At 32.9% G+C, this 15,503-nt stretch overlaps 2 protein-coding genes across 4 annotated transcripts in view; one reads left to right on the top strand and one right to left on the bottom strand.

Annotated features, from left to right (window-relative positions):
* Nucleotides 1–156: 156 nt before the first annotated feature.
* On the bottom strand, nt 157–13,396 carry LOC134693520 (urease accessory protein UreG-like). 2 transcript variants are annotated; one of them, XM_063554358.1, is made up of 7 exons: nt 13,246–13,396; nt 10,778–10,875; nt 7,546–7,697; nt 4,733–4,857; nt 2,461–2,557; nt 1,171–1,422; nt 157–633 (listed from the first exon to the last, which is right to left on the bottom strand). In XM_063554358.1, exons 2-7 carry the CDS (start codon nt 10,809–10,811, stop codon nt 496–498), a joined length of 798 nt encoding a protein of 265 aa, XP_063410428.1. In that variant the 5' UTR covers nt 10,812–10,875; nt 13,246–13,396; the 3' UTR covers nt 157–495. The 2 variants fall into 2 exon arrangements, with proteins under 2 accessions (XP_063410428.1, XP_063410429.1); XM_063554359.1 differs by having other exon boundaries at nt 10,778–10,867; nt 13,246–13,354.
* Nucleotides 13,279–15,503, top strand: part of LOC134693519 (urease subunit alpha-like) — an 84,962-nt gene continuing 82,737 nt past the window's right edge. The window contains exon 1 of one of the 2 annotated variants that reach the window (XM_063554356.1): nt 13,279–13,391. The gene's annotated coding sequence lies outside the window, so the exon portion shown is untranslated. Of the gene's footprint in view, nt 13,545–15,503 lie in introns of both variants that reach the window. The other variant, XM_063554357.1, reaches the window with a different exon arrangement.

Here is a 15,503-nt window from a genome sequence, read left to right as displayed (position 1 = left end):
CAGTATTTTTGCACTTCGACTTATGCGATAATCGGTATAACACGATCATTTGCAAAAGTATTTCAGTCCTTGCATGCAAGTTTCGTCATCTATGGGATATATTTCTAAAGATGGTTAATAATCTGCAGTTAAACATATGCCCGGTAAAACAAAGGATTTCATTGAATATAGATTTAATTATATCTACATAATAGTACTATAAACAAACATTAACATGACAATTCAATGTCCCTTATAGACCAAGAAGACGTCATATACCACTTTGTATAGTCCTATACATTTTCCTTAATCTTTTTACAGAGAAGTGTTAGCTTTATGCGAAATAAATTCCACACTGTTAACATGAATACATTTGTTAAATTCCGTTTTGCGTCAAGGCTATTCGACTTTCAATCAATTATCATTTTATCTGTCATTTCCAATTTCACTCTTTTGTACTTTCCCCATCAACAATTTCATCGTTCATACATGTATAAAGTAACATCGTACAACTATTTAAGCTGATTTCTTGACACTCTGTTTATATGATGTCATTATAAGGTCGCATATCTCTGGAATTCCAACCATGTTTTTAGCCTGAGTAAATAAAGTTGGACCACTTTGTCTCATCATAGCTGCATCCCTTTCCATTACCTAAAATATCCGTCAAAAAATTATATCAACAACATGTTATATATTGAGTACACTACAACACTTCTTCTATGATTGCATCGTGCATTCACCGTATATTGATTGTGCGTGTTTCGTGCATGTGATCAGTTTAAATTTTAGAAGGTCTGTAAATCCTTTATAAATAGAGATTATGGCAAGTTGTTTTGACATATACATTATTAATGACTAAAGGCAAATATAAGAATATGTTGTGCTTGCCTTTGTTAATAGCAATTGAATGTCCCTAGAACCAACCTGTCTTAAAAGTATTGTTCAGTTGCTAAAAAGCAGGACAAAATACAGGGTAAAAAGATGACATATAAATTTGAAATGATTTTAGAACGCATCTATGTAGAGTTTATATTTTAATCAAGCCATGAGAAGAACCAACACAGATCCACTATATTACCAAGTATGACAAATTTTCCGTTTCAATACTGACCCTGTTAATTAATAACTTTAAAGTGTTTAGTTGTAAATTTTATACTTTTAATTTTAGAATTTCTTTTTTGCACTTACTTTTAGATCAGCTCCCACGGCTTCTGCGAGATCTGTTTTATTTACCACTAACAAGTCACTCTGTGTAATGCCTGGTCCACCTTTCCTAGGAATCTTGTCACCTCCTGCTACATCGATTATATAAATAATATAATCCGCTAATTCTCGGCTAAAATTCGCTGCCAGATTATCACCCCCTGATTCTATTATAACTACTTCCGGGTCAAACTTTCTGGTGAGATCTCGGACTTCCGCCATATTTAAAGAATAGTCCTACAAATATATATGTAAAGAAAATAATATCTTGTTCATATACATGTACGTTTGAATTAATTAAACATGAGATTGCAAGGCTCATGTTAAGCCAAGTTAACTGAAAGGCTAGAAATAAACTACAATTGAAAAAAAAGACCAATAAAGCGAAAAATCCTCAAGACTGAGACTCCAATAGATACGAAAAAAAACCCGATTATAGGAAAGGACTATCTTGATTATTGATTTTTGTTTGTTATATCGAAATATTACTTCCATGGTTAAACATACAGTGGCAAATATTTCATACATAAATAAAGCAGGACGCTATTGTGGATACAAATAAAACTCAGCTATCGACATCTAAGATGCACAACTTCTGTATGATAGCGCCTGTACAACTTTTTGAGATATTCTTTAAAATTACGAAGAGAAACTAAAAAGTTTCCTTGTGTATCTGCGGGAGCATAACTCTTATATGTCTTATTGGTACTTTTTGAAATTATAAAAAATATCACAAGAAACCAAGCCCTACGTATCCATGCAAAATTGTCATAAAATATCCTTGTGAGGAGCAGTATTCTTATAAAAAGAAAATCCTGATAGGAATATAAATGTTTTTGAATTGCATTTCCTCCCTTTTTACAAGATACATTTCTGTATTCGGAAATCAAAATTTGCGCATATAAAAATGTTTTTTTTGTGTGTGTGTGTGTGTGTTGTGTGTTGTGTCCATATATATCAATATATAGAAAGAAACAAAAGTTAAATGTATCAAAGACATGTTCATTGTCATTGACCTATTTACACTTCCAAAAATGATGCTCCTTGCTTTTCATTCTAGCATAGGATCGAAAGCATAACACATTGCATCATGTTACAGAAACAACCATGGAAAAGAGACGAAAAAGGAATAAAAGCGCTGTTCGTATGCTTTATGAGGTTGTTTTCTTTGCTACGCATTTTCTGATTTTGTATTATCGATGGATACCCCCATATCCTGTATTTTATAGTATACCAAGTACAAATGTATATAGCTAATTATATATATATATATACCTCTCTAATGGCAGCATGGGGACATCCACCAGTTTCTACTGCTGTCATTCTTTCCTCGGGTAAAGCTTTATTTCTCACTAAAAATTCCCAGTCCTCCCTTTAAAAATAATACAATTGAAAATCAACATCCCTTATATGATGATTGTGTCCAGTGGCAAATATTTCATGCATATTCAGGACGAAACGTGTGTCTGGAACAATTAAAACTGATATATTTCTCGAACAAGTAAACTAACATGTGTGTCGAACAATTAAAACCAATATGAGTCTCGAACAGTTAAACTAATAAATCTTGCAGATATTGTTCTTTTTAATCGATCATTAAAAAAAATGTCCTTGTTTCTTTGGTTTTCGATTGATACACATTCTACTAATGCCTCGTTCACACGTACATTTAATTCGAATTGAATTCAAATCGAATGCGAATCGAATTCGCTTATCGCGTTCACATACTTTTCTTTTCTAATTCGAATTATCTAATTCGCATTAGAAATACGCTTTTGATAATACGAATTAAGGTGGTATGGGAGTCTAAAATAAAAATGATAGAATTTGTTCATACTTTGTCAAAATGTAGTATCTATTAATACATGTTCAAAAATATTATAAAAATGATAGGTCACCGCGCATTTTCTCAAGCTACAGGTTGTGACAAAATGACAATTTTTTTATGGATTATACAGGAAAAAACAACATTTTGTGAATAGAAACTAAACAAAATGATAGAATTGTAAAATAAATTAGGAAAAGATTGCTTTCAGACAATGCTTTGAGAATATCAAAAGAAAAGATAGGGTCACCGTACGTTTTTTCTGGCTAAAAGACAAAATAGGAAAATTTCATGTAGAGTCCTTCAGAAAATGCACTGTTTTAGAGTTACCTCCCCTTAAATTGCCAATTTGAAAATATTAAAAAAACAACCAAAAATAATCTACACTTGAAAAAATATTAATATTTATAAGTTATATTCTTGTAAATTGATTCTTTTTAATGAAAATTCACATTAAAAATCTGCTTTCCTGCATCAAATTTTGCTAATTTGATAGAAAATATGGACCTTAGATTCTCTGTTTTTTACAATCCAAGATGGCGAAAGACACCCATACCACCTTAAAAGTTAACGTCGATTGGACAGTAAAGCGAATTTGACGTCACGCGCATTGCAATTCGAATTGGAATTGACGTTAGGACGTAAAATGTTTCGAATGCGAATTAAACTAACTCCAACTAGTTAATGCGAATCGAATTCGAATCACGTATAATCTCGGCATTAGAATAATTATTGCGCACGAACTCGTTTGAAAATTAGAAAACTTGGAGGGAATATAGGTAAAAGAAATATATACAAACTTTATGTTGTCTCGTTTGATTAAAGACAACTTCGTACATAAATTACATATTATACTAGTCACGATTAACATTGTGACATTAATTGTTTTCTTCTCGACCGATTTCCGTTTTATGTTTACTGGTGATGTTATTATTTTCGGAAACCGTCATGTATTTCTATTTGTATCCATCTGATGAGTGAAACCTTTTTCAACTGATTTTTAAAGTTCGTTCTTATGTTGTACTGTTACACCAGTGTCCAATGTCAAGGGGAGGGTTGGGAACCCGCTAACATGTTTAACCCCGCCACACTCTGTATGTATGTGCCTGACCCAAGTCAGGAGCCTATAATTCAGTGGTTGTCGTTTGTTGATGTATAACATATTTGTTATTTTTTTCATTTTTGTACTTTAATTTTGCCGTTAGTTTTCTTGTTCGAATTGTTTAACATTTGTCAATTAGGGTTCTTTTATAGCTTACTATGCGGTATGGGCTTTGTTCATTGTTGAAGGCCGTACGTTGACCTATTTGTAATCATACTACATCTTCTGTTTTCATTTGATATGTGATACGTACAGGAACATATTCATAATACATGCATTATATATCCCTGATTTGTAACGAAGCATTTAATGTAGACAATAAGCTACATTCGTGTATATAATGTTCTTGTTCCATGTCCTAAGCTAGAAAAAAAAACTCCATATATTGAAGTCTCGTACCAACAGAATGGTCGACTGTCATACAAGTGAGAGGTTTAGCTAGCTATTAACCCAGGTTTAACCCATCCTTTCCAACACATGAAAATGCCTGTACCAAGTCAGGAATATGACTGTTGTTTCCATTCCTTTGATGTGTTTAAGGTTTTAGTTTGCCCTACCTGACCCCACTGGGTCACCTATTCTTATTGTAAAGGCTTTCTGTAACAGGCGGGTATACGTACCTTGTGAAGATATCATTAGTAACAACACATATACTATGTTTATCTCTGAGATGTTTACATATGGCAAGTACCGTGGCAGTCTTTCCCGACCCCACCGGACCACCTATTCCTACTGTAAAGGCTCTCTGTAACAAAAGAACTTGTTAAGTAGTACGTCTCAGCTGAATTAAGGAGAATAAGGAATAAAGACATGCCATCTGATTATTTCCAGTTCGTCTTTTCACAATCGTAAGGACTATGGTAATCTCGAACTCATTGTCCATGCACCAACTTGAAACAATTTTGGTTAAGATCCCGCTAACATGTTTAACCCCGCCATATTCTGTATGTATTTGCCTATCCAAAATCAGGAGCCTGTAATTTTATGGTTGTTGTTTGTTGATGTGTTACATTTTTGTTTTCTGTTCGTTTTTTCAACGTAAATTATGCTGGTAGTTTTCTCGTTTGAATTGTTTTACATTTGTCGTTTCGGGGCCTTTTATAGCTGACTTTGCGGTATAAGCTTTGCTCATTGTTGAAGGTGACCTATAGTTGTTAATGCCTGTGTCATTTGGTCTCTTGTAGTGAGTTGTCTTAATGGCAATCATACTACATCATCTTTTTTATATATACGTCATTGGTCGAATTTCTAGATTTTAACCAATGACAACGTTTTGGTGTCCGCTTTTGAAAATGTTATACTTAGTCTAGTAGAATTTTCATAAGATTCTTAAACGGCGTGTTCATGCATTTTTTAATGGTGGGTTTGGCGATTTGTTTTACCTCCCAATGGTCATATAGCTTCTGATGTATTCAACTATTTATATACTAGTAAGAGGAATATGACAGTTGATAACATCCGTTTGGTGTGTTTGAACCTTTGAATTTGCTATTTGACGAGAGACATTCCCTTTTGAATTTTGCTTGATGATCCTGGTCTCGTTTTGTGGGAATTTTTCTTGATACCTATTTTACCGGCCTTTGATGGTTAATCCTGGAGACAGCGAACGTTTGCCTTATATACACTTGCGAACAATATGTGTCTATATATGACATGTAAAGTAGTGTATTCTTGTTTAAGATACACGTCTTGTGCATGTCAGGAACATTTATCATCATAAAGATGTTATTTTGTTTAGTTATAACGAATGTGCCTGGAGCTCATTATAAACATTTTGATTAAATTCAAAACTCTCAATAATGAAAAGATGAAATCATATTAAATAAAAACCGGCGTTCACGCAGTGACAAATATCTGATGCATTGTCAAAACTCAATTAACAGGTTTAATTGTTCTCTAACCAACCCTCCTCCCCTTTCCCCTTCATTTGAGACAGTTTTTGGGACTAGTTTCTCAAATCTAGTGCCTTAGAACGAACAAATATACATCAGAAAAGGGTGGTATATTTGATCAATTTATATTGCATATTTACAAGTCAAAGCGAAACAAACAGTTCTATTGAGATGTTGGTGTTTTTATGAACAAAGGAACATCCAAGAATAAAAAAATACTTTTCCTTCTTTAAAAAGCCTGGCATGTTTTTTAATAATTTCATTAGGAACATGAAAAGATTTAATTTAACATCCTGCAATTCATTTATTTGTTACTAATCATAATTATGTTCATTTTGTCATATATAGATATAGGATATATGTGGTGTGAGTGCCAATGAGACAACTCTCCATCCAATATATATATATTGTTTATACGTGTAGCAAGTTTGTTATTACCAATGACCTTTTTAACATGTGTTTGAGTGTATATAAATAAATCTTGATTAATTAGAACTAAATTGAGGTATTCACGATAAAAGAAAACGAAATCAGGCCATTTTGATGTATGCCATATTATTATTACATATTCAAGTGCGAGCAACACTAGGGGTTCCTTTTTAATGATGTATATTAGTTAAAAATAATGATATGGGAATATTTTGTCAAATGTCTTCTTTTAAATAATATATTCAGTCCTGTTATGTAAAAAAACTGAAGGAGATGTAGTATAATAGCCTATATTGAGATGACTGTCCAACAGAGTCTAAATGATGCGAATTCAAGCGATAATTGGTCACATAGGTTACATGTACCTTTAAGTATGTGTTCAGTTGAAATGTAAAAAAACAGGAATTTAAAATTTATACTATAAACCAGAAAGAGTTGGTTAAGGAACAAAATAAACCAGAAAATATTGAAAGGTCATGGAACTCCTTTTTGAGATATTAGGTTTTTAAAACAATGGCGGGAAAAAGCTGATGAAGACTTTTACCTAATATTTCAATATTTAACATATCTATTGGTAAAAGATATAACCACTGTTCTGACATACCCTATAGCCAACAAAGGGGAACTATTGATAAAGGCCTCCGTCCCTCCATAAATAAAAACTTAAGCGGGAAGGGTATCGTGAATGTAAATACACCGGATAGTTTCGATATAAGCGTTAGTGACATGGGAAGATTTAACCTTTTCAAAAAATTTGATACGTTCATAAATTTCGATTTTAAAGCTCATTTATAGCTTGTGGTACTTCGTTTGTAATGTATCGACGATAAATAAAACTTTTATTTGAATTGATAATATTTTTTTCTCGTTTGGAATAATCTACAAGAAATAAATGGTGTTCATTTTATCGTTTTACTCCCTCCCCCTATTTCTTTATTGTTCTGTCAATGAAAGCAACGTCGTTAGTTTACGACATTGAGTCTGAAATCATACTCCACAAATAACAAAAACCCTGCCGGTACAGTCAGAAATACCAGCAACATATATTGTATCATACATGTACATGTATGTCTCTTGAAGGACCACGTACAAACTAATAATTGGAAAATCACCTGTTTCCAGTCTGTACGATATAAAGGTTGGTCTCGACTAGTAAACGTTCCTGGATTTTCCATTATCTCATGGGTGTGTCCGTGTTCGTGGTGGTCCCCATGTTGATGACCGTTAGTGTGTAAGTTCACATGTTCGTCACTGATTGGACCAGCTGTGAATAAGTTTACATGCTAGTATTACATCATAAGAATTAAGTAATGAAGTGAACAGACAGTAAACTATGTATAATGTATTAATTTATTGAAAAAAAGTGACTTAAATTCTTTGATAAACGCTCAAAATATGACAATCTGACAAAAAGTTAATATTGTAAAGGACAAGTTAAACGCTATGGATGCTGAAAATTGGCTACGCGATGTGCATAACGATCGAAACTGTGAAAATGGAAATAAACTTAGGACGTTCAGAAAGTATAAAAGTAATCTGCAGCCAAGCAGTTATGTGAAATCCGTCAAGTTTAGAGACTATCGTAGAACTTTTTCAAACTTTCGTTGTGGTTCATTACCACTCGCCATTGAAACAGGACGTTACACCAAGCCAGTTACACATTTAAATGAAAGAATTTGTCAGTTTTGTGATGGAAATACGATTGAAACTGAACACTATTTTTTAATGAATTGTAATTTTTATTCGGATTTGAGAGAGGAACTTTTAAATTCACCCTTTTTATCAAACTATGTTTTTATAATCTTGAGTGTAGAAGAGAAATTTAAATATATTATGAGCTGTGATGAAATTCATTTTTTTTAGCTAGAACATTGCATTTGATGTTTAAGAGGAGAAAGATAAATTTATAACGTTTAAAGAACTTAAATGTTTAATTATTATTTATTAGCATATTATTTAAGATTTTTAAATCAATTCTACCCTTTTTGTACTTTTAAGTTAAAAATTGTTGATCTACGAAGTTATTGTTTTGTATTTTTAAATTTTACTTTTGAAAAATGTATTAATTTGTGTATGCATTTAATGTGCATGAGGTAAAAGTGTCTCATATGTCTTTTAAGGCAGGAATCTATAATACTAAAATTACGAGGTCCAATTTTTGTCAGCCGTCATCACGTAAAAACGACGAATCAAAGAATTCAACTTTATATATAACTAATATAGTACAAAGGTGTAGATTAAAAATTATACCACTCCAAGCCCTTTTGTTTTCCACGTAATTAATATTGCCAATAATTAAGAAGTTCCGGGTCGAGTCCGATACCGATACCAATAGTATATTCATCTGTTACCTATTACCTTATCTGTACGTTCTGCATTTGACAGGCGCACCACCAAACGGTGTAATCAGGATAAAATTATGCTATATACACGGGTCATAATCACAGGGTTGACACTACTAAATTGTCAAATTGTTAACTATTGTAGTATTTTAATCAGTAAGACTTTATAAGATAACAATACGAATACTAAAAATAAGGCGTATAGGTACAGTTTTCAATTTGTAAGCGGGCATGACGTAAAACAGCGAATCAAAGAATTCAACTTTATTTATAACTAATAAAGGACAATGCTGTTGATTAAAAAAATACTCCATCCCAGGACTTTTTGTTTTCCAAATAATTAATATTACCAATAATTGATAAGTTCCAGTTAGACGGGTTCAAACAGAAAGATTTGAAAGCAGAGAAAACTGTGATTACTATCTTATAATCGGCATGACTTTATCAGATGACAATTGCAATACTAAAATAAGTCTTGCGCATAGTTATATACCTTTATTCAGTCACGGACCCGCGATATCACGGGTGTGTTCTAGTCTAATATACTTTTATGCTGTTTTTATCTAATGTATAATATATTATGTATAATGTTAGATTGTGACACTGTAATAAACTAATTACTTACTTACTTACTTACTGTATTATACAGAAATTTACCAGTTTTAAGCAAAACGATAACATTCATCAAATTCGTCATTTGAGAGAATTAAAATTATTTAAACATGTTGAAGAGAGGGAGAAACTACAAATAGGAAGAAGGTAAAAATAAAAAAATAGCTTGTCAATGAGGAAAAAATGCTTGTCAATGAGGACAATTTACAAAAATAAACATCTCGTGACCAAGCTTTGCCTCCAATGATCTCGTGACCAAGCTTTGCCTCCAATGATCTCGTGACCAAGCTTTGTTTCCAATGATCTCGTGACCAAGCTTTGTTTCCAATGATCTCGTGACCAAGCTTTGCCTCCAATGATCTATAAAGACCCTGTTCTACTCTCTGTATTCGAGGACTCCCGGGATCCTCTGAATTTGTGGGATTAAAACCCGCCTTCCAAAATTTGAAGGATTAAATTTCATTGGCTTAAATAATAATCATCGTAACTGAAAGAAAAACGGAAGATTGACAGAGCTTAGACACGCTAGGATCAGTATATAAATCAGATTGGTAAATCTGTAATTTGTCAGTTCAGATACCATTGTTACATTTGTTTGTAAAGCGTTTTTTTCAAATAATAAGAGACCGAACTTTTCTAGTTTCTCAAGCAATTCTAACAAAAATGTGTTCATAGTACACGGATGACCCACTCACGCGATCTTTTTCCTTGTTCAGTGGACTGTGAAATTGGGGTCAAAACTTTAAATTGGAATTTCAAATTAGAAATATCATATCATAGGGAACATGTGTACAAAGTTTCAAGTTGATACATGTATGACCTCTAATTCATCAAAAACTACCATGTCCAATTTTTTAACCTGAAGCGGGACGAACGGACGGACGAACGAACGAACGGACGAATGAACAGACGGACGAACGAACCCACAGACCAGAAAACATAATGCCCCTCTACTATCGTAGGTTGCGAATAAAAAAGAAGATGCAGTATGATTGCCAATGAGACAACTCTCCACAAGGGACCAAATGACACAGAAATTAAATTGTTTTGTTCATATGCATTATCTGTTGTCCTTTTATAGGGAAATGAGAGGGCAGGGATACTTATTTATATGTTGCTATGCAGGCTCTTTGTTTTCTCTCCTCGCGAACATTTATTTTTACATTTGCCCCCCCCCCCCTTTTCCCACCGTTCCGAAAATCAAAAGAACGTCCCTTAATTGTTTCCATGCACCTTTCTTTATTTACATTCTCTTACACCTGGGTGGAGAAACCTTATAAACTCAGTCTGATGTAGAAATTCTGCATGTGCATTTAAAACGTTTGTGTATTGTACTACATAAAATGAGTTTGGCTTTGTGAACTATAATGTAAGATGATTGTTTACCAACCTTTGAGAAAGTTGACTCTATCGTTTGACTCCATGGTGACGGTCTATAGACTAATGAAACTTGGGTCTTATCTTTATCTTTGTTCTTGTTCTGCAATCATAAGCACGAAGATAACAGTATATCAATTATTAATAATTTAAAAAAAAAAAAAAAAAAAATTACAATACATTTTAAATTATAACTTCCTGCTTTATATTCGTCCCTTTACTGTATTAAGTACCACTACTTGTGTAGCATATTACGGACAGGCGAATGAAATGTAGGCAATGGTGTGCAATAACAGCATAACATTACAGTTGAATGTAGATGAAATAACTAAGCCTACTACTCAATTGGTCCATATTCTGTTGTTAAGATTTAAACACGGCATGGGGTTTTAATCCCCAAACTAAGATCGAGATAGTAGATTTCCAGGGGTAAATATACGAAGGAGTCAAGGGCATCTGTGATCCCTTGTGAGGCTAAAGTACATGTATATATAAGGTAAATTCATCAAATTTCAACATATCCCACTCTTAACGTTGCCTCATAATGACCCCCCCCTTTTTCATTACCAGGTATCTTCAACTGTACTGTAAAAACAATAATGAGGTAAGGCTTTTATCTAAGTATACTGCTAACTTCACAGCAAAAAGCGTTTTCAGTATAAAACTACAAATATTTAAGACTCTCCATCCATGTAACAATTTATAAAAGTATTTATCATGATCTACATGTAAAATGTATGTATATTCCACTGGCGGTTTCATCCATTTTAAAAAGAGGGGTGATACGGTGCTTTTTGTCCGCAATTCGCTTTTTGTCCGCTTTTGCTTTTTGTCCGATAATTTTGCTTTTTGTCCGAAACTTTTGCTTTTTGTCCGTTGCTTTTTGTCCGTTTTGCCTTTTGTCCGATTATTTTGCTTTTTGTCCGACACTTTTGCTTTTTGTCCGTTGCTTTCTGTCCGTTTTACTTTTTGTCCGATAATTTTGCTTTATGTCCGATATAAAATGTGTATATTTTGGCAGGTTTCATTTTGAACTTCAAAATACCATGTCCTTTTAGGAGTTAAATACAGACCATACTCACTTTATAAATGATTTGTACATGAAATATCATGTCTTTTACAATATATTGCATTGCCTTTAAAATGGCTAATAGCACTAATATCCTAGACCCGTAGGTGTTGGTCAACAGAGGACAATGGGGAATACTCTTGCATATCCCTAAGTCTAAAAAGAACTATTGAAAGCTGGCTAAACTAAGACATACTCCAGGTAGGCCATTATACCAGAATTAGAGGTAGTCAGAGGGGTCCCAACCAAGAGTAAAGGGGGTTCCAACTATATGCTCCGATTCAGATGCATTAATCGTCAAAAAAGGGGGTTCCTACCGTCGGAACCCCCCCCCCCCCACCCCCCCCACCCCAGACCTCCTCAACCACAAAACACTAAGACAGTAAAACCATCAACTTATAATAAGGCACTAGCCTACAATTTCTATGCACTGTGGCATTCACTAAAATATAAACGTTTCTGACAAAACACACATCATCCAGTACTTGAATCATAGAGCAGTTACGGAGACAGGGGGGAGGGGTCCGGGGATTACCCCCCCCCCCTTTTTTGACGATTAATGCATTTGAATCGGGATATACTTGGAAAATAAACAAAATAGCGAAAAGAAAAATTGTAACAAAATAGGATCGAAGAAAAAATACACAAACTAATATTCAAGCTATGCTAAAAATATTTTTTGTATTTTTATTTTCTAATCATTGTTTTAATTTGTGAAAAATAAAGTGTAATTTTGTTTTAGAAAACAGACCTTGTAAATTAAATGTTAGTTACTTGAATGATAGAAGGTCAGATATTATTATTTAAAACCATTGTAAAAAGTTATTTATACATAATTTTATGAAATGACCTATCGTACGTTCACCCCTATGACCTTTTCCTAGCATATATATGCCATCTTAACCTAGTCTGACTTTACATTTAACCTTACAGCCAGCAAAATCCAGATTATACCAGTAAAAAAAATATTGTAGCCACGCACATTGCATAATATTTGACATGACCAAAATAACATTCAATAAAATCAAGTGATAAATATATATTGCATGTGCGTAAGAAATGTCTTCAATGATTATGAGTAAAATCGATTTTTTTGGTAGAATGAATACACCACATTAATAGCACAGTGTTATTTATAGGATATCAAGATCATATTATTAACATTAAAACAATGGGATATAAATAGATGATCAAATATTGCAAAGCCTTCATTTATTTATAATGTTTATTGACAGTATGAAATAAAATATTAATTAATTTGAATATTTCAGATACCAAAACTTTCGTTATATTGGTTAAAAAACACGTTTATTTTTTTTTGATTATGCATACATATTCTATTTAAACAACAGAAATTGATCGAGTCATTGATGGAACAAACTTCACTTAAAAAGATGTAAAATGTATCTTACCTTACTACACGGTCTAAACAAAGTCCTTATTACTTTTAGTCTCTACAGCTCACGTGTGTATCAGCTACATGTAGAACGGTTCGATGAACTCATGTGAACTGAAGTCTCCAATGATTTAACGTCTTCTCAAACTAACCACACCGCAAGTAAGTGATTATATACTGTGGAAATATCGTAAACGAAAAAAATTATATGAACAAAATATATTAATCGATTGTATCGTACATTGTATATTGCCGAGGTGATATTTATTTCTCCTGAAGGACGGACGGACCGAAGAAGATTCAGCGGTAATAAAGGTAAGGTTGTAATGTGTTTTCTTGTCTTTGACTGCATGTTCCGAGATTTTTTTCAATAATATTTAAAAAGGGGGGGGGGGGATAATTGTAAAAGGTATTTGATAATCTACATTTGTATTTGAGACAAGAATTCTTTCAGCTCACCTGGCCCAATGGACTAAGTGAGCAATTTTCATCACTTGGCGTCTGTTAACTTTTACAAAATTGTTCTTCTCAGAAACTACTTGGCCAAATTTAACCAAACTTGGACACAATCATCATTTGGGTATCTAGTTTTAAAAATCAATGTAATGAACGAGTGAATCTGCTAACCAACATGGCCACCATGTCTTAAAATAGGACATAAGGTAAAATACAGTATTTGGCTTATATCTCTGAAACTAAAACTTTTATATGACAAGATATATAAATGTTCATCAGATTTCGATTTTTTGCCGATATTTCAGACGAACCAGACAACCCGCTGTTCGGTTGCTGCCCCTGAATTAGTAATTTTAAGTATTTTTTGGCAATTGTTGGTTTTTATCTTGAATACTATTATTGATAAAAATAAACTGTAAACAGCAATAATGTTCAGCAAAGTATACGTAAGACCTACAAGTAGATCAACATGACCAAAATAGTCAATTGACCCCTTTAGGAGTTATAACCCATATGTATATACATGTATTGTCTTATTGATCATATATATTTTTGTATATAGTATATGGCTTTCCATGCACTATAAAATGCTATACCTGAATGATTTAATTGTATGTAGATGTATTATGAAAGTGAACTCTTTACTTCACCAACGAAGTGTATTTACAAACCCCTGTGGCAATTTCCATAGGAAAAAGCAGAAGAAAAAGCAATCAGGCGTACTGTTGTTTTTTTTGTCAATGTCAAGTTTAATGAAAACAAGATGACAGATAGAAATATAAAAAGTAATAAGTTTGATACGAGACGGGGGCTGACTAACCTAAAAAGGGGTGTGGGGTGTGGCCCGCTCCAGTCATGCTTCAGTTATTCCCTATATAATCTACCATTTTTTCCCACGAAATCTTTAGCTATTTATCTATTTTATAAGTTTTATCATTAATTAGCACATATACAATTTTTGAAGAGGTCATTTTAATTCTTAACAAGACGGCTTTTCAAAATGAAGGATTTTGAGATAAAGTAGAAATTAGATTTTACCTCAAGCAGAAAAAAAAAATCATTTTTGGACAATTCATCCTAAAAACTACCCCAGTGCTATAACATCATTAGAACTTTTGAATTATGTTCCTACGCGTCACAAAAGGAGAAGGAATATTTTAAGGTGTTTTATTTTTTTTATTAGGGGGGGGGGTGTCAACGTTCGCCAATTGAACCATCACAATGCATGTTTTACTGTTACCGGTAACAAAAACAAATGGGTTATTCGTAGATAGTTCTTGATTATAAGTTGTCCTTGAATGCAAGAGTTGTGTATCCTTGGTCATGTTATAAGACATACACAAATAATCAATAATGACAAGTTTTACGATCAGAATCAGAAGACCAAGCGTGTGGTCAATCTGATCACACGTATCCAAACAATCTGACACATTAAAGAATCATCCTAGAGTATTATATATCAATTATATGATCATTTTTATAAATTTCCTGTTTACAAAACTTTGGATTTTTCGAAAAACTAAGAATTTTCATACCCCATGAGTAGATTACCTTAGCCATATTTGGCACCGGGCTGAAGTACGTCCATTATTCATAGTTCATTATTCATTATTCAATAATGAATAATGAAATAGTTCATTATTCACTATTCAATATTGAAAAATGAATAATGAATAATGAAATGGTTTATGTTTCATTATTCAAATTGAACCGGTGAATAGTGAAAAAAATTAAAAAAAATTTGACCGTGACACTATATAGCTACATTTTGATTTGCAATTACCATAAGAGGGTTTACGGACGACCTAAATGCAACAG

The sequence above is a fragment of the Mytilus trossulus genome, chromosome 12 (genome assembly GCF_036588685.1).
Source record: "Mytilus trossulus isolate FHL-02 chromosome 12, PNRI_Mtr1.1.1.hap1, whole genome shotgun sequence".
Taxonomy (NCBI): Eukaryota; Metazoa; Mollusca; class Bivalvia; order Mytilida; family Mytilidae; genus Mytilus; species Mytilus trossulus.
This window is presented reverse-complemented; position numbering and strand designations above follow the sequence as displayed.